We start from the raw sequence: 24,562 nt of genomic DNA, 5'->3' as shown, positions 1-24,562 counted from the left end.
TATCCAAATAGTGCTCCCAGCAGGGGAGAGTGTGAGGAGCTCCAGGTCCCAGCAGGGGAGAGTGTAAGGGGCTGTGGACCCCACCAGGGGAAGCTGGCCTGTCACATGAGGCCGAAAAACCCCACCAGGGCTCCTGCTCACATGGCCTGGACAGTTACTTCTAAATCCCGAATTTAGTCATTCTACAAACAAACAAAACAGTGAGTGAACCACATTCATCGAAAAATATGGGCAAGAAAAAGGAATAACTTAAATGGACACTCTTTGTGTGGGGAAAGCCTAAACTTATACCAGAAGACAAAACATACTACATAATTATGTCTGTTGAAAATTTCTTTTTTATTTTAAACAGTACAGATGCTTCCTAACACATCTTGCAAATATAACACACTTTATTTTCTTTGCCTGAATTTCTGTGAATGAGATGTCCCAGTATGACCAAGATAGCTCATGGCAGCTCTAATGCTCTGTGAGCCCCTGAGCAGGTTAAGGGTAGGCCATGCCAGGGCTGGGACCAGAGCAAGGGGAGGAAGGAGCACATCTCCACATCCTTGAGAGGCCTGCAGTCTAGCGGGATATTTTCTTTATTTTGGAGGTCTCCGTGTTAGCATACTTCCAATTTATAAGATATAGTCTATATTTTCAGAAAAGAGCCTGTCTACCCACAGTGAAATGAACAATGAAAGCAATTCTCTAGGTGAGACAAGGCTAGAGTAGGACCTTTTGTCTCAGAGAACCAGGTGATTTATGAAAGAATGATGCTGTGGCCTTAGATTGTTGTCATAGATATTTTAATTCTTTGATATTTTTGGAAGACCTGCAATGTTTGAATACAAAAAGAGACAGGATCTCTGCATCTTCTAGAGCATGTGAAAAAAATTCTTCTTTGTGAGCAGCGCTGGAATTGTCAACAGTGAGAACTAAAATGAACCCACGGGTCACATCTGCTGTCCTCGGCACTGGGCTCTGTCTCTCATGTGGAGTGACTTAGATCCAGTGTCTGTAGGAAGTGGGGTGTGGACATTCAAGTAGCCTCAGTGCAAAACCACAATACCTTTAGTACAGATATTTCCCTTTGGCTTTTGCCTGTTCATGGTACCATGTGCTTCCCGTAAATTCCATTTTCATACTATTTTATACTTTTTAATAAAGATGATTCATTAATTACATAACTGTGACTTAGTTCTATGCCTTTTAAAAGACTCCTTATAAATATATTTAAACATTATGTTAACTCTCTTTGACACACCAGATGTCCTGTTTGTGTTATGGGAAACACTGTCAACTGCTGCTCCTGTGTGTCACGCAAGAGTTAGGTGATCCTTAGAGATACTGAATTCCAGAACTTTATAACTTCCTGTGGTTCCAGCCACATACAGCTGTACGGACACCGCCTATTCAAAGATAAGTTACTGAAGCTTGTTCACAGAACTAAGCTTTGCCCCAATGTCCCCGCCCCCAACACCTGGTATCACTGGAAGTATCATCGCCGTGCTCTCCAGGGTTTAAATAACAGTATTTAGAAGACACTTAACACCACAACAGGGAGTTTGCTGGCATGACACGGACAATCCGCTTACTCCAGATGTTATACTCAAACTGGATGGGCCCATTGAAAAAATAGATATAACCTGCAAGGAAAAGACCAAAAAGAAAGTTTCAGAGTCTGAAAACACTAAGAGTTTACTCCAGCTCACATGAAAAGTACAACCTGTGAGATCCCATGGTTTTTTAATGTGCCAACATTTGTGTCTAAAACCCTACTCATGTCTTAACATATTGCTTATAGTTGGGGGGGGGGGCAGTACGAGTTTCCTAGGTCTCCTGAATCGTCACCCTGAAATAGTTGTCATCTTACCACGAGTCCTAGTTTTGATGCCACATGTTGATGTTAGTTATTTAAGTTTGGAAAAATGTCCCTTTTCATATTAAAGCAAAAATGACTATATAGTTACAGTACTCATCTGTCTTTCTATATAAATGACTCCCCACTCTACCTCTGATTTAAGTTATGGCAATAATCTTTGCCTCTTGACATCATTAAGCGTAATTCAAGACCATGTTGGGGCACCCGACTGGCTCAGTCAGTTGGGCATCTGACTCTTGATTTCAGCTCAGGTCATGATCTCAGGGTCATGAGATGGAGTCCTAAGACCCGCTTCTTTCTGTGCTCTGCAGGGAGTCTACCTGAGGTTCTGTCTCTCCCTCTGCCACCCCCCACTCTCCCTTTCTAAAATAAATAAATAATTAAAACCTTAAAAAATAATTAGGATAGTGTTTAAAGTTTGGCATCTCTTATTTGTAGAATTAGCAATCATTTGAGCAACATCATCATTTATTCTAAGTGTATTATATTTTGTTTGCTGCCTATGTAACTAATTTCTTAACTGCCATATATTTATTAGTACCTCTAAGTCCTGTGTAAAAGTGCTTTATAAGGGAAATGATTTTGAGGGGCTACAGAAACCCCCCATTGAGGTTAATGTGATGGAACTTGTTACCGTTTTTCTCATAGACGGCATCCACTTTATCACCAATCCCTGGGAAGTCCTCTTCTATCAGCCTGGGGTAGTCTTTATCCATGATCTGGTTAGTATCATCATAGCTATGTAGTAAGAAAAAGAAACTCTTAAGTAGGCTGTATTTCTTAGAAATTATCTTAGAAATGATACAGTGTGATCATGACACCTTTCAAAATTGACAAGAGTTGTAAAATGTTAAGTCCATTTAAAATATCTGGTAACTTTTTCAAATTAGGAATTATGACACTGAGTGCACAGTGGGTGCTTGCTAAGCATTTATTGACTTGCCTAAACGTTATCTCTGTAGAGAGAGTTACAAGCTCACTTCCATTTCACAAATTGCATATCTGCTATAAAAGTGTATTATTAGGAAGTGTTCTTAGACCCAAATCAATACATGTTTGTTCATTGAACAACTAAATACTGATCTCTCACCACAGGTGAGACAACTTGCTAAGTGCAGAAATGGATGCAAGAATATTTGGCGTATAATTTCTGGACTAAAAAGTTATCAGGGCATAGGGTGGTTCTGAAGCTGGGAAGGGGAGCATGGCTCTCTTGGCTCTCTCCTCCCATAGCTTCAGTTCTATAGTCCACCCCCCTGCACACAGGCACACCCTAGCCAACCAAACACATCCTGAAATTAGCCTAGAACAGCCTCCCATCATGTACTACTATTACTGATGAGAGTTTCTGACCCTTGAGATATGTTCCAAAAGGTAAAAGGCAAGAACCACTGAACTGTGGAGAAAGGTAAGACATGTATACATGGCAACAGTAAGCAATGGAAGCCAAGCGACATGACCAGGAGATGTAAAGTATCATGAGAGCCTGTAAGAAGAGACATGGTTGGGAATGGGGTGATCCAAAAGACTTGGAGGTTCAATGGTCTTTCCAGGTACTCTGAACAGGAAGTAGAATTTCAAGAGGGGGAGATGCTGGGAAAGACCTTCCAGTCACATGAGGGGATAAAGGTACAGTGTATTTGGGATCTAGGAAGTCATACACCCTCACCGAACCATGCACCTGTATAGGGCATGGGGACTGGAGCAGCAGGAGAACTTGGTTGTAGTATTCAGGCGGTAGTGAATGTCATTGTCAGAAATAAGGAAGTCAAATGGCAAAGATGACTATAAAGGAATGTGTGTATGGGTGTGTGCACACGTGCACAGATGGAGTTTCTATTGTAAACATTTCGAGTATGAGATTCGTATGAGATATTCTCATATGGCTCTGGGCTCTGGTGTCAGAGCTGCCCTCATAACTACATATTTTCCTAATATTCCAGCTTCACCTGTCCTTCAAAAGGGGGCTGTGGCCCAGCAGCTTCCGGCAACCTCTCTGGGGGATGAGCAGACACTGGAAGTGGTGGCCTTCTCTCTCTCTATCTCTCCCTCTCTCTGTCTCTCTCTCTTTCTTTCTCTCTCTGTCTTTTCCTGCACCTACTTTGTTGTCCTCTCCGGCCACAGAAGGTGGGGCCACGTGTAAATTAGGAGGGATGACAAGAAAGAGGACTCAAGAGCAGGACCGGTGAGAAGGAAGATGTCAAGGTCAAAGCAATGGGTTAGCAGGGCTGACGTACAACAAATAGCCAGAAAAGAAGACTGGCTCTGAAGAAGGGAGCGCTGGATGTGTGTTCTTGCCTGTTCAAGCACCTGTCTGAGAACTTGCCTCCAGGGGCTGCACGGAACAGACATCCATGACTGGTTTGCCATTGTACGTAACACATTAGAGACTTAAACCAGTGAGAGTCACATGGGACTTGCTCGGCCTACGTGACACAGGTGATGTGCCGGGAAAGACAGCGGCCATACCTCCAGACCTGGTTTCCCGAGAAGAAGAGCGTCTTCCCCGTGTCCTCAAAGTGAACAGCTGCACTTATCTTCTTAACCTCTTTTGGAAATCCCAGTTCAGATATTTTTTGGGGATAACCTTCCAGAATGTCATAACCATTAAGAGCCCAATATTTTCTGCCTAGAATAAGTAAAAGAATGGTTTTATTATCCAAGGGAATATATCAGGACTCACATTGTATAGATACTTACTTTAACAAAGAAAGACTCATTTTATACATTTAGAAATAAATTAGTGAAAAAAAAAAAAAAAAAAAAGAAATAAATTAGTGTTTGCAGTCAACATGTTTATGAAGCATAGAAATATGAGCATTGTTCAAACAAAAGTTAAGATTTAAGATGCTGATATCCTAATTATGAGTATAATTACAAACCAAATATCATACTTAGTCAACTTATTACCTCCTAATGTTAATCTGGAGCTGAGTGAAAAGTATACTAAAATTTCTTCATGAATAAGCAGTATAGGTGTAACAGTAAATTAGACTGAAAACTCAAATTTTATTCCAGATAGAAAGTGACTTTATGATAGCATTAATTATAATAGTCAAACACCAGAAATAATGCCAGTAGAATGCTATGTAGTCATCATGAATTAGGATCATGAAGATGGAGTAGCAGTTTGGAGAACTGTCCATAATATTATGTCAAAGGAACAAGTAAAATATGAAAATGTATACACAACATGAATATAAATATTTTAAAATACATATTACATATAGTGAAGGACTAACAAAAAAAGTGAGGAAATGAAATAAATTGATGTTTCACAAGGGGGAGAATTATGGATACTATTTTTTCAACTTTTTCAAAAGGTACATTGTCATAATGTTTGCTCAGCAAATGATTTTTAAGAGGAAATAAGAAAAAACTGACATAATTGCTAATGAAAAAAAAATAGTAGCTTTGTAATGACAAGTAATAATGCAGACTTTTTACTTGTCAAATTCAGAGACATTTTGTGGAAAGTTTCCAGGTATGTTCTGCTTTCTATTTTGTTATGCTTGGTTCTTAATTGAGGTATTTTTCAGAAGTGGTCACTTTGCTAAGACTCTGGCAGCATCAAGTTCACCCCTGCCTGCCCTGGACATGAGGGAGGCCTCGCTAGGGAAAGGCTCACCTCTGAAGATGAAGATAAGGTCGCGGGAGGGGTGCTCATATGCAGCATCGATACGGTTGGGAAGTTCCGGCCAAAAGGATTTTGTTAAAAACAGCTCCGCATCCACCTGCTGAGGATGCAATCGCCAGAAGAATCTAACACACAAGTAAAAATACAGAGTTTGCAGTCATATTTTTGAAGTGCAAATACTATCCATCCTACTAGCCACCTGTCTCCACATCCACACGGGTAAGTTAGAGCAATCATACCCTATCACTCCTTCCCACGTCCTATTCAGTGCAAGGGGGACAAGCTCTTGCTATCCCAACTCTAGCCTAAAGTAGTAAGGTTTAAAGTCTCATGGAATCTTTGAAGGCCTCTAGGCCTTTGTGAGTTGAGGCCATGCTTTGTTCCATTTGGCATATCTTGCAAATGTACCAGGCACTGGGTTGGGTTCTGGTAAAAAAAACAGGAGTTACCAAAAGTAGGTCTTCCAAGATTTCATGGCCCAGGGAAACAGATACAGGAGAAAACACCTGAGATACAGTGTAATCAGAGTTCTAATGGAGCAGGGGGTAGGGATGCTGTTGGCACACAGATAAGGGATCAAGTCATTGATGAATGAGTAAGTGAACAAATGAACAAATAAACATATTAGAACAATGTAGGAGTGAAAAATTCATATTTCATTTTTCCGAACCCACAGGTTTAGATTGTAAAGCACTCATTCTCTCAAATTCCCACATATATTACTGGAACAAAAGTCTTTCCGTACCAAAAGGAATTCATGTGGATGCTGTAACAACTTACTGATATGGTCATTGATTTCGATACTTGTGTTTTTAAATAAATAAATTGGATTTTTATATTCATTTGGTTATCTTTATAACAAAGAATACAACCAAAGTTGTAAAGAGAAGCTGCATCATGCCAAGATTACCTGGTGAAAAGTAAAGTGTTTATGCATCAGTGATTTATTTCATCTGGAACATGTAAAAACACAAACAAATACCAAACTACCCAAAGATCTATTATTTTCACCATTAACTTCACCTTTGGAAATGTGACTGCATGGTTGGAAATTTGCAGACAGAACTTTACAAATGTCTATGACATGCAGATTGTGTAAAATAATATGAAGAGTACCTGTCTTTAAAGATCATTGTTTCTCCTCGGAGGCTGGTGATGGCATCAAGGGATAAGGAGGGATCACATTTGTCTGGTGTTTTGGGATGTCTGGGGTTGGGGTCTTCATCTCCTGGGCCTGCAGTCATGAAACAAATGTGAAAAGGGTATGGGGTTGGCCTCCCTGATGCCTCGACCCTGCTAATGGGTCCCCTCCAGGGAGGACAGGAAATTGTCAGCTTCTACAACAGGATCCAAACCCCATGTAATCCTACTTCCTTCCTCTAGTGTTATCAAGCTCTTGGGGGTGGACCTATTCCTCCCACGTTCATCCTCAAGACCCTTTGAGATTCTTCTCAACTACAGATTTGGGTTTCTTGAGGTTGGTGATAGAAATGGGGAGTGGGAATGTGAGCAAGACTCAGAGGAAACCTGCCCCATGCTTGGCACAAGCTGTGGGCAGGTTGCTCTCGAGAGACACATTCCTCTTCAGGCCATTTCTGGTGGCACATCATCCCTGAGGGAGTCCTCACCTCTGCTCTATCTCTTGCCTCTTTTACCAAATAGCAAAAGTCTGCCATTTTGCCTCACCAATTTACCCCAGTACCACCGCTATCGGAACCAGCCAGGCCTTAGCAACCTTGACGTGCCTTGCCACGAGTTTGTAGCTTTCCACTGGCTCACATGAGTAAAAAATTCTGAGCTACCTTTTCTCCACCTAGTTCATATTAGTTCTATCATCAAGTCCCTTGGTCACAATACTGTAGAAATAACAAGAAACACAAAACATTTGCCCAAATCTACACTTGCTGCTATAGTAGATTTCAGTCCAGAGGGAAATGTGATGGGCCCAGGGGCATGAGTAAGGTTTCTGAGCTCGGTGCTCTAGAAGTGTTTGCACTGATGACTTTAACTATATTAGTGGCAGGCAATTTTGCTGGTTTGGGGTGAGGTCTAATTATTTGGTAAATATTATTGAAAATTTGGAAGAAAAAAACAGAAGAGATTCTTAAAATGGTCATTGTAGATATTGAGTAAAAGTTACTACAGGCCACTTAAACAGTTTCTACTGTGGCAAACTGATGTAGTTGAAGGAATATCCAGAATTTATAAAAGCTGATGAAGACCACACCTTCACTCTCAACCATGGGACTAGAGCTATACTAGGTAAGATCTACATGGTGTGGTTTCTTCATTGGTCAAATGGGGAAGAAAATATCTTCCTTCCTTATGTCAGAGGTGTTTTGAGGGAATCAAACATATCTTACAAGGTATAAAATACAAATATGAATCTGCAAAATTTTTGGAGAATAGAATATTTTCTACTTGAGCAGGTAGTCTGATTCAGAAAGAAAAAATGGGCATGTCTTCTCAGGTTTTAATAACAGAACCAGAGGGACACCTGGGCAGCGTCTGCCTTCAGCCCAGGGCGTGATCCTTGGAGTCCCAGGATTCAGTCCCACATCAGACTGCCTGCTTGGGGCCTGCTTCTCTTTCTGCCAATGTCTCTGCCTCTCCCTCTCTCCCTCTCTGTGTGTGTCTCTCATGAATAAATAAAGAATATCTTTTTAAAAAAATAACAGAACCAGAACAGCAATATGGTAATGATAAATTCACTAATAAATTTGAAAAATAAATGTATATATCTATTCTGTTTCTAGTCTGATAAATTAAGAGTTACCATAGAGAGACTGGATCCCTTGCACATCATCATCGGGAAGCATAAAGTGGCTTTTGCCCGTGTAGGTGTAGATGGGAAACATGAGTGCTCCCGGGTCCTTGGAGTGGTCAAGACCTAAGGAGTGGCCGAACTCATGGGCAGCGACAAGGAACAAGTTGTAGCCTGTAAGAGAACAAAGCAACAATGAGAAGGCAAGGCAGTGACCAGCTAATGGAGGGAATGCTATTTTCCTCACCTCTCTCTCTTTCTTGGCGATTTCACTATTTTTTAATTAATATTCAATATTCAGTTGCTTGAAGGAAGATTCAAAACACTGATTTAATCCTGATAAATAGTTTCATGTTCTCTTTGATTCTAGCTGCCTACATAATTAGAATATTAATAGGTTGCTCTCAGATAATTAGAAATCAATGAGGATCTAATGGGAGACACTAGTAATCCTGATGTTTTCTCAGGTCAGGTGAGGGAAGTGGTCAGTGGAGGCCAAAAGAGGACTCCTGGGAAGCCACACAGGGTGGTCCTACCAGGGGTGTTTCTAGAACATCATCTGAACAAGAGGCATCATGCAAAGGGATGATGACCAGGTATGGAGCATGTACTAAATAGGGTCTCTGGGAATCTACTTGGGAACAAATCCCAACCAAATGATCCTTTTCAGAATATTCTAGACTCTAAAATTAAAAAAAATAGAAACTCTGGAAATGATTAACCAACTTTCCTCCATTTTAGAAGACTACTGTGTTGCTGTATTTACATTATTTCCTCTAGTCATTCTTTCTACACATTTCTAAGCCTCCTAATACTGCTATTTCAAGTTGAAGGAGAAAAAGATAAAAGCTTTAAAAAAGAAAACACATGGAAGCTGGATTCAGTGGTTTCACTTTGACCTTAGACACCACTTGCTATCACAGCCCACACCTGGAGAAAATGCATAACTAACTTAGTGAATGATGGAGACCATAAGAGAAATCAGAGCTCACATAATCTAAGTGACAAGCAAGTCTTCATTGAAATGACTAGTGAAAGATTCCATTCTTGGCCTTCCACTGAAAAATCAATCATGGTTTGTTTGTGAATATATTCATTCATTTCAATTAAATATCTCAAATCCAGAATTTATGCAGGAGCCTAAAACTGAGGTTTACTATGGCTCTATCTTAACAATACTGATGTTATTCTTTCTTCCTAAAATCATTCTTACCTGTGTAATATTCAGAACATAAATATATAATCTCTCACCTTTTCTTCCAAAGACACATCAAGGGCATTGGAACCAAGGCATTGGTCAGCCAAGCCCAGAAAAACAATTCTTCTGTTTAAATGAAGAACAAAAATTAGCTATCTATGAAGACTACCTCTAACTGTCACAACCAAGGGTCAGTAAAGCTCCAGAGTTACATCCTGGTTAGAACAATCTGGCTTTTCTTCCTAAATTAATATTCCCAATTCTTTTGAGCTTTGAGGATTCAAATACTGACTGAATTCATTCAAAACTGAGTTTCATTTTGCTTTTGCAAATATAATCTGGTCTGTCTCATGCTATTTGGAGTAAGACACCATCTAGCTTTGTCGGAATGATATTTAAAAATCAGTGACATAGACACATCTGAAACAAGGAACTCATATAACAGAGAACAGAAAACTGATTGCACTTGTGCCGTTAATATTTCTGTCGAGGAAACAAAACCTATTTCAACTCATCTATGATCTGCTTATTCAGCCCTAATAGTTTTTAGATGTGTATGTGTAATAAACTATACCTCCTCAACACATCAAAGTGTAATCCACAGTAACAACCCCTTGATTGACAGAAGAACATGTTGGTCCTAATTCAAGTTAGTTAGTATCCCTCAAGCCACTAAATGAAACTGCTCACTTTTAATGTTTCACATAAGTTTGTAGAAAAGTCACTTGTAGAGACTAATGAGTATAAGATCAACTTTTAATTTTTTTGAAAAATACAATCAGTTGGCAAATAAAATTTACAGTATGCTTCTTAACTTCTTATCCATGGGATCACTATCTAACCTAATGTAGAAATTATGAAACATACCTTTATAAGAAACATTACCTTTGGAACTACTTGTCCAAGTTTCATCATCATCAAAATGGGCATCTCCTCCATAATTTGGCCCAGGAGGAAAAGCATGAGCCAGAAGACCAGAAGGTCCATCAAATGGATAGAAGTCCCCATGCTCTACACACAAAAGCAAGAGTTAAGAATCTAATTATATCCATTAGTGTCTGGCACAAATGCTTGGTGAATCCTGTAAAAAGTAATAAATGACTGAAAGAAGGTATAAAAGAATGGAGAAAATTAGGGAGCGGAATGTAAAAAAAAATGAGTCTGCATCATTACCTTTAGTTCCAAAAGAGATCATGATATCTGCAGTGCCGTCATGAAGTCTGGTAAAATTCAGAGGTGTCACATCTGACCAAACTTTGAAAGCTTTTTTGAATGCCTTTTCAACTTCAGAATGAGTCAGATCAGGGGTATAGTTCACAATCCTATTCAACAGAGAAAATTTCAATTACATTTTTGGAAGGAGAAAGCTATTTGAGAATATATTTTCTTGGAATACTGCTTTTCAACTCAAAAATTCAATGGCTCCTCTAAAAGTTCTACTGGCTGTCCATTGTTTCAAAGTACTTATTAATTATGATGTCATACAAAGATAACAAAATGAGTTCAATCAGACATTTGAGTATCTCCAAATATCTGATCACTTAGAATCTTGCATTTAAAATATTCAGATATTTAATGAAACTTACATACAAGTTTGGAATTGTATCACTATGACCTAAATGAAATAGCTTTGTCAAGTTCCTAGAAAGAGCAGGACTCTACATTTTTAAGCACTCCTAATAAGTATGCCTCATGTAGTACATTTGCAAATTTTATTATACCTACTTTTGTTTTTTATTTTATTTCTTTTCTAAAAAAAATACTTGAGACTTCCAGTAAAAAATAATGCTGGGTTAACGTAACAATAATAGCTGTCATGAGGCATTCTCACCAATAGTATTAAAATTATTACTTGAATTATTTAATTTCTAGTTTAATATTTAAAGTCTACCTTTAAAAAATGGGACCAAACATGTTCTGTCATCTATAGCTTGTGTTGAAAATCAGGCATTTAATACTATTTTCAAAACTAAGAAATATTAAAGAAAGATAGCCTCTGATCTACCTGTAGGTTAGGTTCGTTTTGGACCACTTGAGAGTTCGGGGGAAAACATTGTACTCGCCCACATCAGGGACCCCACATCTTGGTTTCTTCATGATGTCCAAGGTATTATCATCAAGTTTGCCAGTGACCTCTAAGCCGAAGAAGGACTGCATTTCTCGAAGCCTGTCAGCCACTGAGCCTGCTGCAGACTTCTTCAGGATTCCAGCAGGATTCAGGGGATAGTAGTAGGATTTCAGGTAGCGCTGAAAAAGAGACCAGAATGGCCTACTTTTAAAAGAAAAAAGGCATTGGTGAGATGTAACACCCCATTGGGATTAGCAAGATACTCTACCTCTGCAAGCTGGAAGTCTTCCTCAGACAGATCATCATCACCATCGCTGGGAAGGGGCAGGGACCAGCACTGAGTCCAGCTCAAGCAGAGGAAGGCAGCCAGGATGCCTGGGAGCATCTTGGTGGTTGTGCCTGGAGCCTGCTGTCTCTCCCAGACAAGCACCTTTACTTTTATAGACCTGCAGTGGTGACTCATCCTTTATGGACAAGTTCCCGCTTCCTAGTCTATTGAAGGTAAACATGCTTACATGGCGACTTTTTTTTTTTTTCCTCCCAAGAAAGTGTGGTTTGTGGTAGAATTTGAGGGAAATATAAAATGAGGGCATCTCTCATTTCAGCGGGGTCTCAAAAACCATCTGGCAAAATAAACAGCCTCAGCATATTTATGGATACTGTGGGAAGAAGCAGAGAGTAGTAATATTTCACTTCACTGGGCAAAAATATTTTTCCCTCTGTAGAAAAGCAGCTACTTTTACTCTTTTCAGACAAGAGTATCAAGATGATGCTCTCACTTCCTTAAAGAGATACTTAGTCCTGCTTCTAGAATATCTAGAACCTGGTGACTTCTGAACATCATTTTCCCTAGAGCGATTACAGAAGGAGACATGAGTACCTGAGGGCCAAACAATTGGGGCAAGCCCGAGATTGGAGGCTCAGATACTAGGGCACACCCACAGGGCCCTGGTGTGACTCTCGATACACATGGAATCCTCCATGGATTCCCCACAGGTTCAGGAAGGGGTAGGAGCCTATATGGAATACAATATAATGGCTAGCACATACCCGGGGATTACTAGGCTTAAAAGGCATGATCTCGTTAAATCTGTACAGTAGCCTAAGCAGGAGGTGCTACTGGAAGGCTTGTTTTCATTTGACATAAGAATAATCTGAGCACAGAGAAATTAAATACTAACCTCTAATAAAAGGTCAAAAGTTAATAAATGATATTGTCAGCATTTGACTCCAAGCCAGTAGACTTAAGACTTCATCTTTTTAACCACCATCCAGTATGGCTTCTACCCCATTAATTCTCAGAAATTTTCTCAAAAATGGAGCTGCTTTGTTCCCACACCCCTGGAAGTACCAGGAAAACTAGGGTCTAGGTAAGCTCTTGGCCAACTTCAAGTTTCTTAATTTTGACTTTTAAGAAGTTTGAATAGTAGATGTACCTGAGTTCCAAAAACTCAGGAAAATCATCCACGAGGGGCGTCCAGTCTGTTACAGAACATCCCACATTTAGTACCAGGAAATCAGAATGCCATCTTTGGTCCAGCATAGATGTAAATGGATAGAAAATACAAGTCATGATCTTCAGATTGAATGACTGAAAATGAAGTTAATTTAAGTGATCAGGAATCAGAGAGCAGCTCAGGTCCGGAACACAAGAAGACAAGGACAGGAGTGGAGCACAGGTTAGGGTGGGTAGGGAGGGGGCATTCCACATCTGAGTGACGTGCTGTCACCTGAGTTGGCCAGAGCCTCAGACGGAACCAGACAAGCTTATGAAATGTAAGCTATCGGCGGAGGACAATTATTACACCTTGTCCAAAAACAGATCCTTACAATAAATATTTCCAATGAGTTCGAGATTAGAGTTGGGCTCAACCAGCAACACAAAACAATAATTTGTTTTAAAACTCTTTCACAAACAGCAGTTGATTTTAGATTAAATGATAATAACCAAAAAGTTTGATTCATCTACTGAGCTTATAGGAAATTAGTTCATTCTAAATTATTTGTTTTTACCAATATAATTTCATAATCTTCTAAAGTATTTTAGATTTTTAAAGTTTTTTTTTTTAGATTAGTCTCATCAGATTTTGAAAAAGTTCAGAAACAAATGACATTTTATTTAATGTTTGGAAGTAGGAGAGATGAATCAAATAGGTTCACTGTACTGGTAGGTTCTCACGTATTTGTAGACATGTTACCACTTTAAGCTACAATTTTTTAAAAAGCCACTTTAGTTATTGTCAATGAATATTGATCAGGCATCAACTATGTGGGACACCATGTGGATCACTATGAAGATGGGGTGAAGCATAGTGCCTTTTTTGTAGGATGATTACAATATTATCTCCCCAGAAAGACGCATTTTTAATGAGCAGTGAAATAAATGTCACTGTGAAATAATGCTTATTATCAAACCGCATTAGTGTTTTGTCAGCTTCTCATATCACCTAAGCACACCCACAGTGCAAAATAAAAAATAAAAAACTGGACAGGTCAGTGAGAACACGCTGTTCACATTCTGTAGTGTTCTGAGCAAGGTAAATAAAAGTTGTTCAGAAGATTAAAATAGAAATTGATTCCTTCAGAAAATAATGGGACTGCTTGTCTGTAGCAACTGCTCATGGAGTAGCAAGCTTAGCTGGCGATCAGGATGTGTCATCACATGGAAATGTGATGGCAAATCACTTGTCAACACAAGCCCTTCTCTTGGGCTGTTAATTATTAGGAGGAAAGCCAGGTTTTGTGGCTGCCACTGCTGAAATGGTTTGTGGTTTCGAGCGACACCTCTCACACAATGAGGCCGTGCGGGTCTTTACAGACTGTCCCAACAAGCCTCCCAGCTCACTGGGCAGAAATGAAAACCTGTAGAATGAGCAAACAAAACTGGGCAAACTTAGCAGTGGTATCTCCTGCTGATTCACACATAAGCAACCCGGGCTTTTTAGAATATACGTCATCTTCTGTTTCTCAGTCCAAAACATCACCCAGGAGAGAATCAGGATTGTCCATGACCAACCCCTGAGTAAAGTATAGGGGGGTTCCAGACCAGGAAAAATAGGAACAAAGGCCATGGGAGTTGGATTACAATTATGAAAATTAAGTAAGTCAAAGAAACTTTCAGGTAAGAATTTTGGCTTTGGTTTAGAGTGTTGTAAATGAACGTTGACCATAACAAACACTTAGTATCTTGATTTTTCTAAAAGCTAGGTGATCTGACAGTGCAAGTGCAGAAGTAATGATTTTTGTAAACATCCTCTGATGGTCCCTTTGTTCTTCTGTCTGGTTTCCCCCAGAGCCCCAAGGAAGGGGTTCCATGCCCTTAAAGAGAAGCACTACCCTAGAATAGAAGTTCTCGATCACACCGACATGCTAGAATAAAGGGCAAGAGTGCCCCACTGACTCACTTGTGCACAGCCATGGCATGACCCCAGGTCAGGTGCAGGGCGCACAGGGACTCACATCAGAAGCTGGCCAGGCAGCAGGCCAGCGGTTTAGGAGAGCACTTGCTTTCACGCCTGAATTTCATGCTTTACACACATGGCTATGTTCATCTTGTGCGGATCCCTAAAGAAAGAAATAGAATCTGCAAGAAAAAAGGAAATTCTTTTTAATTCTTACCTGAGTATGGTATCTGAAAGTCAAGACTTAATTTTCTGGGCTTGCTTAAAAAAAAAAAAAAAGATTTTATTTTTTTATTTTAGAGAGAATTGAGCAAGAGTGAGGGGAGGGGCAGAGGGAGAGGGAAACTCAAGTGGGTTCCACTCGGAGCACGGAGCCCAACACGGGGCTCAATCCCACGACCCTGAGATCACGACTTCAGCTAAAACCAAGATTTGGACGCTTTACCAACTGAGCCACCCAGGCTCCTCCTGGGCTCACTTTCTAATGAACTGTAATTTTATTGTGCTTTGTTAAAAAGAGTGTTACTGGATGTCCACCTCTGCCAGATTTAACCAGAACTGAGAAAGAAAACAAGCAGGCATAGAACGCCAATTCTAGCCCATCCCTGTCCAAATGTCTTTGAAAAGGGAAAAATCTGGGATGGTTGGCAGTGAATAGTGGAAATGAAAACAAACTAGAGAAATGGGACCTTTGTAATTTTAACAAGCAATTGCAATATATTTAAAGTTCCCTAATATTTAAACAAATGAAACAAAGAGTCTATTTTTAAAGCAGCCTGGCCTCACCTTGTTACCCTCATTCACTAAAGTAAAAGTTATTATATATTCTTAATAAATTTTCTGATTTAGCGCAACCCCGGTGGCTCAGTGGTTTAGCACCGCCTTCAGCCCAGGGTGTGATCCTGGAGACCCGGGATTGAGTCCCACGTCAGGCTCCCTGCATGGAGCCTGCTTCTCTCTCTGCCTACGTCTCTGCCTTTCTCTGTGTGTCTCTCATGAATAAATAAATAAATCTTAAAAAAAAAAAGGAGTCTGTTTCTTAAAAAAAAATTCTGATTTACAAACTAATATACAAAAAGTAATAAACTTCTTGCATAATGACTGGAAGATGAGAAACCTAGAAGGAAAGAATTATCATAATACCCCCCAAAATTTTATTTATTTGTTTATTTTAAGATTTTATTTATTCATAGAGACAGAGGGAGAGAGGGGCAGAGACACAGGCAGAGGAAGAAGCAGGCTCCATCAGGAAGCCTGACGTGGGACTCGATCCCGGGTCTCCAGGATCACACCCGGCTGCAGGCAGCACTAAACCGCTGCGCCACCAGGGCTGCCCCCAAAATTTTTTAGATAATCCACACATACATTCTCTTTTTAAAAAAATTATTTATTTATTTGTTTGTTTGTTTATTTATTTATTTATTTATTTATTTATTTATTTATTTATTAAAGCTAGAGAGTGAGTGTACCCATGCAGGAGTGCACACACAGGGATGAGGTGGTGCAGAGGGAGATGGAAAGAGAGAGAATCCCAAGCAGACTCCCTGCCAAGCACAGAGCCCGATGCAGGGCTCAACCTTACCACCCTGAGATCATGACCTGAGCTGAAACCAAGAGTTGGACACTCAACAGACTGAGCCGCCCAGGTGCCCTCTCAACGTATATATTCTGAAAGTTGACTTATTTAGACGATAGTCAATCTTAAAGGTTTTATAAAATGTACTCTCTGGAATAGAAAAACAGGCCATGTTGCTAGTATGTTGCATCTGCTTTATTTTCAATTCCAGGAAAGCCATGTTGAACGAATTTGAGGTACCATGTTCCATAGTTTGCTCTTCTTCACTAAATCTGTCATAAAACTGAGAATGAACTCAAAACTGCACAAAATATATCTTAATAATACTAAGTGTTAAAGAGGTTAACTTTTAAAATTTTTCTATAAGCTCCAGTTAGATAATTTCAGAAAATTGTAGACAGGAATTCGCTGCAACCACGAACTGCCAACGGACTCCCTGCTCAGTCCAGCTAAGGGCGGATTTCCACCTCCACCTGCAGGGAAGAAGGCAGCTGTTCCCAGGTACAGACCACAGGCAGCATCCAGGCCTCGAGGGTCTCCTGGGAATTCATCCATCAACACTATGTGAGAGCCCCCAGCTTTTTTCCCGTCAATGACGAGGCAAAGAAAGGCCTTATTCTTGGCACAAAAACTATGACGAAGCAAACATGTGTAAAATGAGGAATATTATAAGCCTACATGTACACAGCAAAGAAACCGATTCGGGCTACGGCCTCCGGGTGGGGTTTGTTTCTCTTCTTTGTCCAGGGATTCCACTTTTGCCTGAGCCTATGGAGACCATTCAGAGAGTGAGAGCACAGGCCCTGGCATCAGTTACCACAGCCGAAACCCCAGCCCCGCCGCTTATGAGCTCCCTCACATATGCAGTTTGATCTCACTAATAGAGCAGTGAACAAAACACAGCAGAACCCGGGTCCTTGAGCAGCTGACAATCTAGTAGGGTGAGAGAGAGAATTAGAGAGATAATTAGATAATGAGAGAGAAAAATAGAGCAGGAAAGAGGGGTCAAGGAGGTATGTTGCAGTTTATTTGGAGTGGCAGGGAAGCGCTCATGGAGAAAGTGACTCTTGAGTAGGGATCCAAGGGAAATGAAGGTGGGAGTCATCAAGCAGGAAGAGGAGCAAGGGCAAAGGCCCTGAGGTAAGCATCTGTGTGGCGCATTTGGAGAAAGCAGCAAGAAGGCCAGTGTGGCTGGAGCAGAGTGAGATGACAAGTTATTGAATCTTAACTAGACAAATGGGATCGTCCCAGTACCTGTCTTTCAGGCCATATGATGAGCACACGACATGATGATGGAAGAGCCCTGTAGCAGTGCCTGGCACACAGTAAGCACTTGAGATAGCAACTCAGTTCCCGGTGAGTAGTCTGCACAGTGCCCAGCAAAGTCCCAGGGCTCAGCACCCTGTAGGCATGGGGGCCATTGCAGCAACAGTGTCCATGGGGTGAGGGCTAAGCCGAGCCAAGGCTTTTCCCAGACCCTTCCACTGTGTAGGTCTCAGGAAGGCCTTGGGCCCAAACTCTGACTTAGGTGTCTGCTACACTAATATTAACAATAGGAGGAAGGGGAGAGGGGCATTTCTATGGTCAAGCAAGGTTAGGAGACACTCGGTGACACAATCATGAGCCAGTTTTTTTCCTAGAGGACTCCTCAGAGCTTTAGCACGTCATGAACATCGTGAACATCTACGAGAGGGCTAAAGCTGGGAACATGCACTGGAGCTTCACACAGATTGGGGTTGCTGCTTTGGGGGATTGGCAAGGCAAACAAATCTTGAGAATGGGAAGACAGACCACCTTCAGCAAATTGGAAAGCCTGGGTGCCTTTGACATCATCCTCAGAGGAGATCTTTGTCTTGTCAGAGTGGGTGAGTCTCAGGGGTACATCAGAACCTTGGGGTCTCTGCAGTGGTGGAAGCCCAAGGTATGGCCAAATCTATGGGAGGCCAGGCAGACAAGTGCAAGCTATAAAGAGATACAACCTGGATGATCCATGTAAAAGCCACACAAAACTAGCTCTTCTCAGAGATCTTCTTAGATGTCTCTTCCAAGCCTTATTAACTACATCCCTCCCCTATTCCATATTTAGGGAAGAAGGACAAAAGGCAAGACCCCCACGGACACCTTCCTCAGTGGCCTGAGGCAAGTGACCCTAACCTGGCAGAGTGTCCTGAGGGGTGCAGGTTGGAGCCACTAAGATTCCACCACTGAGATGTTGTGCCTTGGGACTCCTCAGGGGTTAGGCAGGAACAAGTAAATGAATACCTATGGCCACTTTACTTCTACTGAGAAAGTACAGTAGATGAGCACTGCACACTGTAAATTATATTTTTAAAAAACTTTATTAGTTTGAAATAGGTAAAAGAAGTAGCCAATTACTGTCATGGTAACAGAGATGAGCCCTGAAGCCAGGCAGACCGAAGTCCATTTCCCTATTTGAGAAGTGGGGGGTAATAAAATCAGCTTTATAGGATTAGTGACAGAAGGTAATTGTGAAGTACGTGGCACATTGTAAGAGTTCAATTAGCTTTTTAAGATTTACTTTTTTAAAAGATTTATTTACTTATTTGAGAGAGGGTGCATGCAGGTGGGCAGGGGAAGGGCAGGGAGAGAAGTAGACTCCCTGCTGAGCATGGAGCCCAACAGGGAGCTCAATCCCAGGACCCTGGGATCACAACCTGAGCTGAAGGCAGATGCTTAACAAACTGAGCCCCCCAGGCGCCCCTAGACCTCAACTAGCTTTGTCGCTACCTCTATTACTAATATCCAAAGCACTTGACAAATAATAAATGCTCAATGTAAAGTAGCTACAAAGATTAAAATGCGAATTTAATGATTACGGAGTTCATCCAAAGTTTGTTTTTTGCTGAGCTGCAAGCAATAATGGGCACAGGAGGAAATTCATATCTGTGGTGTTAGATTGTTTCAGAGCATTTAGTGACATTCGCATAAAATGGTAAACATGCCAATTACAAGAATTTTTGTTGATTCAGGAAAACCTTCTGGCAGAAAGCACTTGGCAAATATAAATATTAGTATGTAGTTGCTACACACACACACACACACACACACACACACACACACCTTCCTTTTTCACATTTGCCTGAGTCTGGAATGTTCCTATATCAGATGTTTCCTAGTGCTCATTAGGTTATCAGAGGGACAGATCTTCTGTGTTAGCTGGGAGCCAGAATGACACATTCTTTAATTTAAAAAGTAGAGAAATTGTAGAAAGTCATTTAATTCTTGTATTGCCTAACTCTTAGTAATACAATATTTAGGAGCACCTGGGTGGCTCAGTCAGTTGAGCGTCTGCCTTTGGCTCAGGTCATGATCTCAGGGTCCTAGGACTGAGTCCCACATTGGACTTCCTGCTCAATGGGGTAACTGCTTCTCCCTCTTCTCCTGCTCATTTTCTCCCTCTCTCTCTTCCTATCAAGTAAATAAATAAAATCTTTTAAAAATACAATATTTAATCAATATTTAGTGAAGAGAAAGAAGATAATATGAAACAGCAAAACAGGCAATAAAGATCAGTGTTTTATATCTGAATGACATGTTTTATTTGTGAATTGCTAAAAATTATTTTCACCACATGAAGTTTAAATGATCAAGGATTGGTAAACTCTACTACACTTTCTTCAACCATAGGGGGAAAAACCTGATCAACTCAAACTTTGTAGTGTGACCACATAGTCCCCATGCTGACAGCGTGACCCCTCCAAGACCTCAGAAAGCATTTCGGTTGATTCTCTTTTATGGCTTCTGTTGCTGTTTGGGGATAGAAGATGGAAAACTCAGTGTTTCAACCATGTATGTACATGAAAGTAACAAAGCAATGTTCTCCTAAATGGGAAATTTCTGTAACTTCAGTGACTGTCCAGCATCAATGACTACACAAGGCCAGTGACTAGGATTACACCAGTCTGAACTGGAGAATAGTCACCCTCACCTTCGGAATCACTTGCCAGAATTTACGGTCACCAAAGCAAACCCTCATCCCAGACCATCAGCAAGAGGAAAGCGATGAGCCCACTTTCCAGAGGACTCATTGTATAGGGAAGAAAACCTCATGTTCTAGAAGGGAAGCAACTCAGAAATCACTGTCAAAACAAGAACAAAACCAGTCACTTCAAGTAGAGGGTATTAAAAAATGGGAAGTCTTTAATAAAGACAATGTGTTCATCCTTATTCTCTGTTTCCAAAGAAGATCCTGATGCCAGCAGGGTCCCAGAAAACTCTGGTGAAATTGAGTTGGGTCTCAGTGTCACTCAGACAGTGTAATCCACAGTCCCAGGGGAAAAATCTGGAATGCAATTTGCTATTCTGACTAATACACATACACACAGGCATTCCAGAAAGCTCCAAAACATGACATTTTAAGGATTCTTGTACTTTAAGAATGCATCCTTTTGATGATTCTTTTTATTTCCTTATAGGACCAAAAATCCAAGGTACATCATGGTATAATAAAGTTTCTTTAAAGATAGGCTTAATTTGTATGTGTTTGCAAGTATTCTTGGTTAAAAACAAAATCCAAAGTGCACTATAATCACCCAAGATTTAAAAACTCCTGGGACACCTGGGTGGCTCAGTTCATTAAGCGTCCGACTCTTGATTTTGGCTCAGGTCATGATCTCAGGGTCGTGAGATGGAGCCCCCCATCAGGCTCTGTGCTCAGCTCAGAATGTGCTTGGGATTCTGTTCCTCTCCCTCTGCCCCCACCTCTCATACTCTCCAAATGCATACATACATGCGTAAAATCTTTTTTAAAATTAAAAAAAAACTACTGTAAGACATTAATGTTAAAGAAGGTAAACGTTCTACTTACGATAAATTTGAATGTCATTTTGATTTCACCACAGCATAGCGCCAGAGATAACTGAGAATAACTCATAAATCAACGTCAAATTATACTACATACCAGTGACACACGGAAACATTGAATTGAAGGTTCCAGAGTTCTGAGGCACAGCCTTAAAGAAATACTGGTTTTAAAAAACTGAAAATCTTTACATTTAGATTCTTGTAAAGAACTAGCTACTACACCCTAACTTGCTTTCTCTGTCAATTACGGCTAAACGTTAGCACAGAAAGACAGTAAGTATTTCTCCAAAGTTTTGCTAGCTATTTACACACACTATGTAAAATACTTCACTCTATGAGCAGCCTTTAAATCCTGGAGGGTTTATTTTGAATGGCCTTCAGCAGTAGAGACGTATTGTTCTGATGTACTTGAGAAGGAGTGCAGAAATGTCTCTCACTCATCTTTATATCCTTCAAGATCTGACCCTTGGTTCTCATGCCAGGAGCTCGATTAAAATGTGTGAAACAGTTGGACACAAGGAAGGATGGGCTACAAGATGATTTTCTACAGATTTCTTGCCAAAATTATCTCATGTCTTGATTGTTTGCTTCACTTAAGAAAGAATCAGATCCACTCAAAAATATGGGTTCAAGATTTGTTGTTTTGAAACCTCCTAAATTTGCAAGAAAACAGTCTGCTGTCTGTTGTTAACAGACAACTGAGTTTAACTTTTACTTAAGATTCAGTCACACTTGACGGGATGAGCACTGGGTGTTATTCTGTATGTTGGTAAATTGAACACCAATAAAAAATTATTTTATTAAAAAAAGATTCAGTTCCTAATGAAAATTATTATATAAGGAAAAAAATAAAACCATTGGTTCTCAATGATTTTTTTTAATTAAAAAACATTTTTAAAGGTATTTTAAGCCACCTGACAAGATTTACCAAGTCTAAATTTAAATGACAGAGACAAAGCCTGGATTGGAACACAGAAGAATGTGACGTGGGGATAACGGGTTATAGACCCTAAAAGGACCTCCAGAGATCATCCGACCTAATCCTTTATATTCCATTGGAAGACAGATTGAGAAACTTCCTCAAAACCACACAATAAAATAAAGTTGGTGCTAGGATTAGAATCCCAGCCTCCCGACTAGGACAGCGCAGGATACTATGTGTTATCCCCAAACTACTTAACCCGTGCGTGTCTGACCTGCCGGAGCTAATCCTGCCTGTTGACATCCACGCACTGGAGAGGAAAAATCGCCAGCTGTCTTTTTATTTTGTAGGTCAAGTGATCAGTTAGCCATTTCATTTTCTTAGAGAAAAAGTTACACTCCCCTGAGTCAGGTGCCTCATAGGGTTTCAAGTGTCGGCATTGAGTGGGCCATGTGCTGGTGGACCATGGGAGGCTTGCACGTGCGGCAGCACCCCCAGAGCTCAGAGTCTCCTCTGCCCAAGGACTGATCTTGAGGGAAGTTGAGGAATGGCTTTCAAGCGCTACTGGGAAGGGCGCACACACCAACGCCCCTCCATGGCAAAGCGCATGCTGAAAGAGGAAAGCAGTGAGCGGGGAGCCGTCACCCCTGAGAGAGGCGGTCCCGCCCAGCTGAGGGCCTCCCGAGCTCTGGAAGTGTCAAGGCCAGGTAGAGGCCCAAGGACAACAGAGGCCCCAGCAGGGAGGCCACCGCATCTGCTGGCCTCCCGGCCACGAAGGCTGAAGAGCCTCCCATGCGGGCTGAGGGTTTGCAGGGAGATCACTGGAACCTCTGTCTCCTTGAGTCGATTTTACAGAATCAGAATATCAGCATGTGATTTTTGTCTTGATTTTGTTACTTTCCATTCAAGCACAGAGAAAGTTTAGCACATATTTTTGTCCAAAGGAAAAGTTTATGGTTAAAAACACAAGCTTCACTTCTTGTTTCCTGACCTTACATGCAGAATGTCAGTTTTGCTTTTTCTGAGGGTGTTATCTCTAAGTTGGTTGAGCAGCAGACAACTTGTATGTGCTCTCTGGCCCAAGAAGAGAGGGAAGGAGGAAGGATGAAGGAAGCCAGGGCACGAGGAAACTGAGAAAGAAGGAAGGAGAAACATTAAGAGAAAGGGAAGGTTAGGGAACCGAGACAACATTGGGCTGCGCGCTACCTCAGGCTCCCCAGCTTGTGTACTAGAGCCGCCGGCATCGGAGCCCAGACAGCGGTAGGAACACAGCTGGACAGGCCTGCAGGGCCAGCAAGCACCATCCCCCATCTAGGACTGGGACACCCGCACCGTGAGCCTCAGCATGGAGGCCATCCTGGCCCCCAGCCAGGACCATTGGAACCATGGGTCCAACCCTAAACCCTCAATGGGATAACTTAATCCAGATGTAGGAAATGAGACACTTGCCCAGGAAAGCATCATTAAGAATGTGTCAATTTTTTCCAAAACCAAAATTCTTTCCAAAATTTCCAAACCCCTGACAGACACAAGTGATCAAGCAGATCTCCTCCCTTCTTGTACTAAAGCACAGCTGATGAAAATAATGGAGCAAGAGGTTAAATACATAATTTGATCCATTCTTCCTCCAATGATACATAGTTTACACATTTTGGAAGGTCCTCTACTTGCCTGTGTCCAGCCCACTCGACAGTGCCATCAGCTGGAAGGCCAGGTCTGGGGCGTAACTAGCAAAAATGCAACTTTCATGCTGATATTTCATTTGCCCCCAGGATATTTTTCCATATTTTTCCATAGCTGATTTCAACCAGGGTGCTCCATCACTAACCGCAATCTCATCACAGACCCCACGCCAGCTGACAGGGATGGAGGCAGGTACAGTACCACCTGTCCAAGCTGAGACATTAAACCAGAAAGGAGTTCTCAGAAACCAGGGTGGTCAACAAGGACTTGCTGATGAGACCCAGGTAAGCTCACTCACTCTCCACCTGTCTTCTGTTGTCCCATGTGACAGGTGACAATCATATGCTGAGCACTCTTCCTTGACCTGCATGGGTGCTACCTGTAATCCCCCTCTCTCCAATGCAAAACAACATAAGAAAGGCAGTGAGGGTGGTGCTATCATACATGGTAACCCAGAAATGACACCACAAATGCCAAAATAACAGTCATTTGAAAAATTCAACACTTTATTATTATTCCTCATGACTGACATGAGAAGACAAATTATTAAATTATAGTCAACAGCAAAATGGAGGATGTCCCCAAAATGTAGGATATGAAGATGAGAATATTGAGTTTGGTT

The 24,562-nt window shown here is 41.1% G+C and overlaps 1 protein-coding gene across 1 annotated transcript; it reads right to left on the bottom strand.

Moving 5' to 3' along the window:
* Nucleotides 1–774: 774 nt before the first annotated feature.
* MMP13 (matrix metallopeptidase 13) lies at nucleotides 775–11,964 on the bottom strand. The gene is made up of 10 exons (XM_035716234.2): nucleotides 11,803–11,964; nucleotides 11,472–11,713; nucleotides 10,640–10,788; nucleotides 10,352–10,477; nucleotides 8,281–8,442; nucleotides 6,621–6,738; nucleotides 5,496–5,629; nucleotides 4,337–4,496; nucleotides 2,502–2,605; nucleotides 775–1,631 (listed from the first exon to the last, which is right to left on the bottom strand). Exons 1-10 carry the CDS (start codon nucleotides 11,917–11,919, stop codon nucleotides 1,531–1,533), a joined length of 1,413 nt encoding a protein of 470 aa, XP_035572127.1. The 5' UTR covers nucleotides 11,920–11,964; the 3' UTR covers nucleotides 775–1,530.
* Between the last annotated feature and the right edge of the window lie 12,598 nt (nucleotides 11,965–24,562).

Source organism: Canis lupus, chromosome 5, assembly GCF_003254725.2.
Source record: "Canis lupus dingo isolate Sandy chromosome 5, ASM325472v2, whole genome shotgun sequence".
NCBI classification, from domain to species: domain Eukaryota; kingdom Metazoa; phylum Chordata; class Mammalia; order Carnivora; family Canidae; genus Canis; species Canis lupus.
Note: the sequence above shows the minus strand (reverse complement) of the source record. Positions and strands in the feature narration are given on the sequence as shown.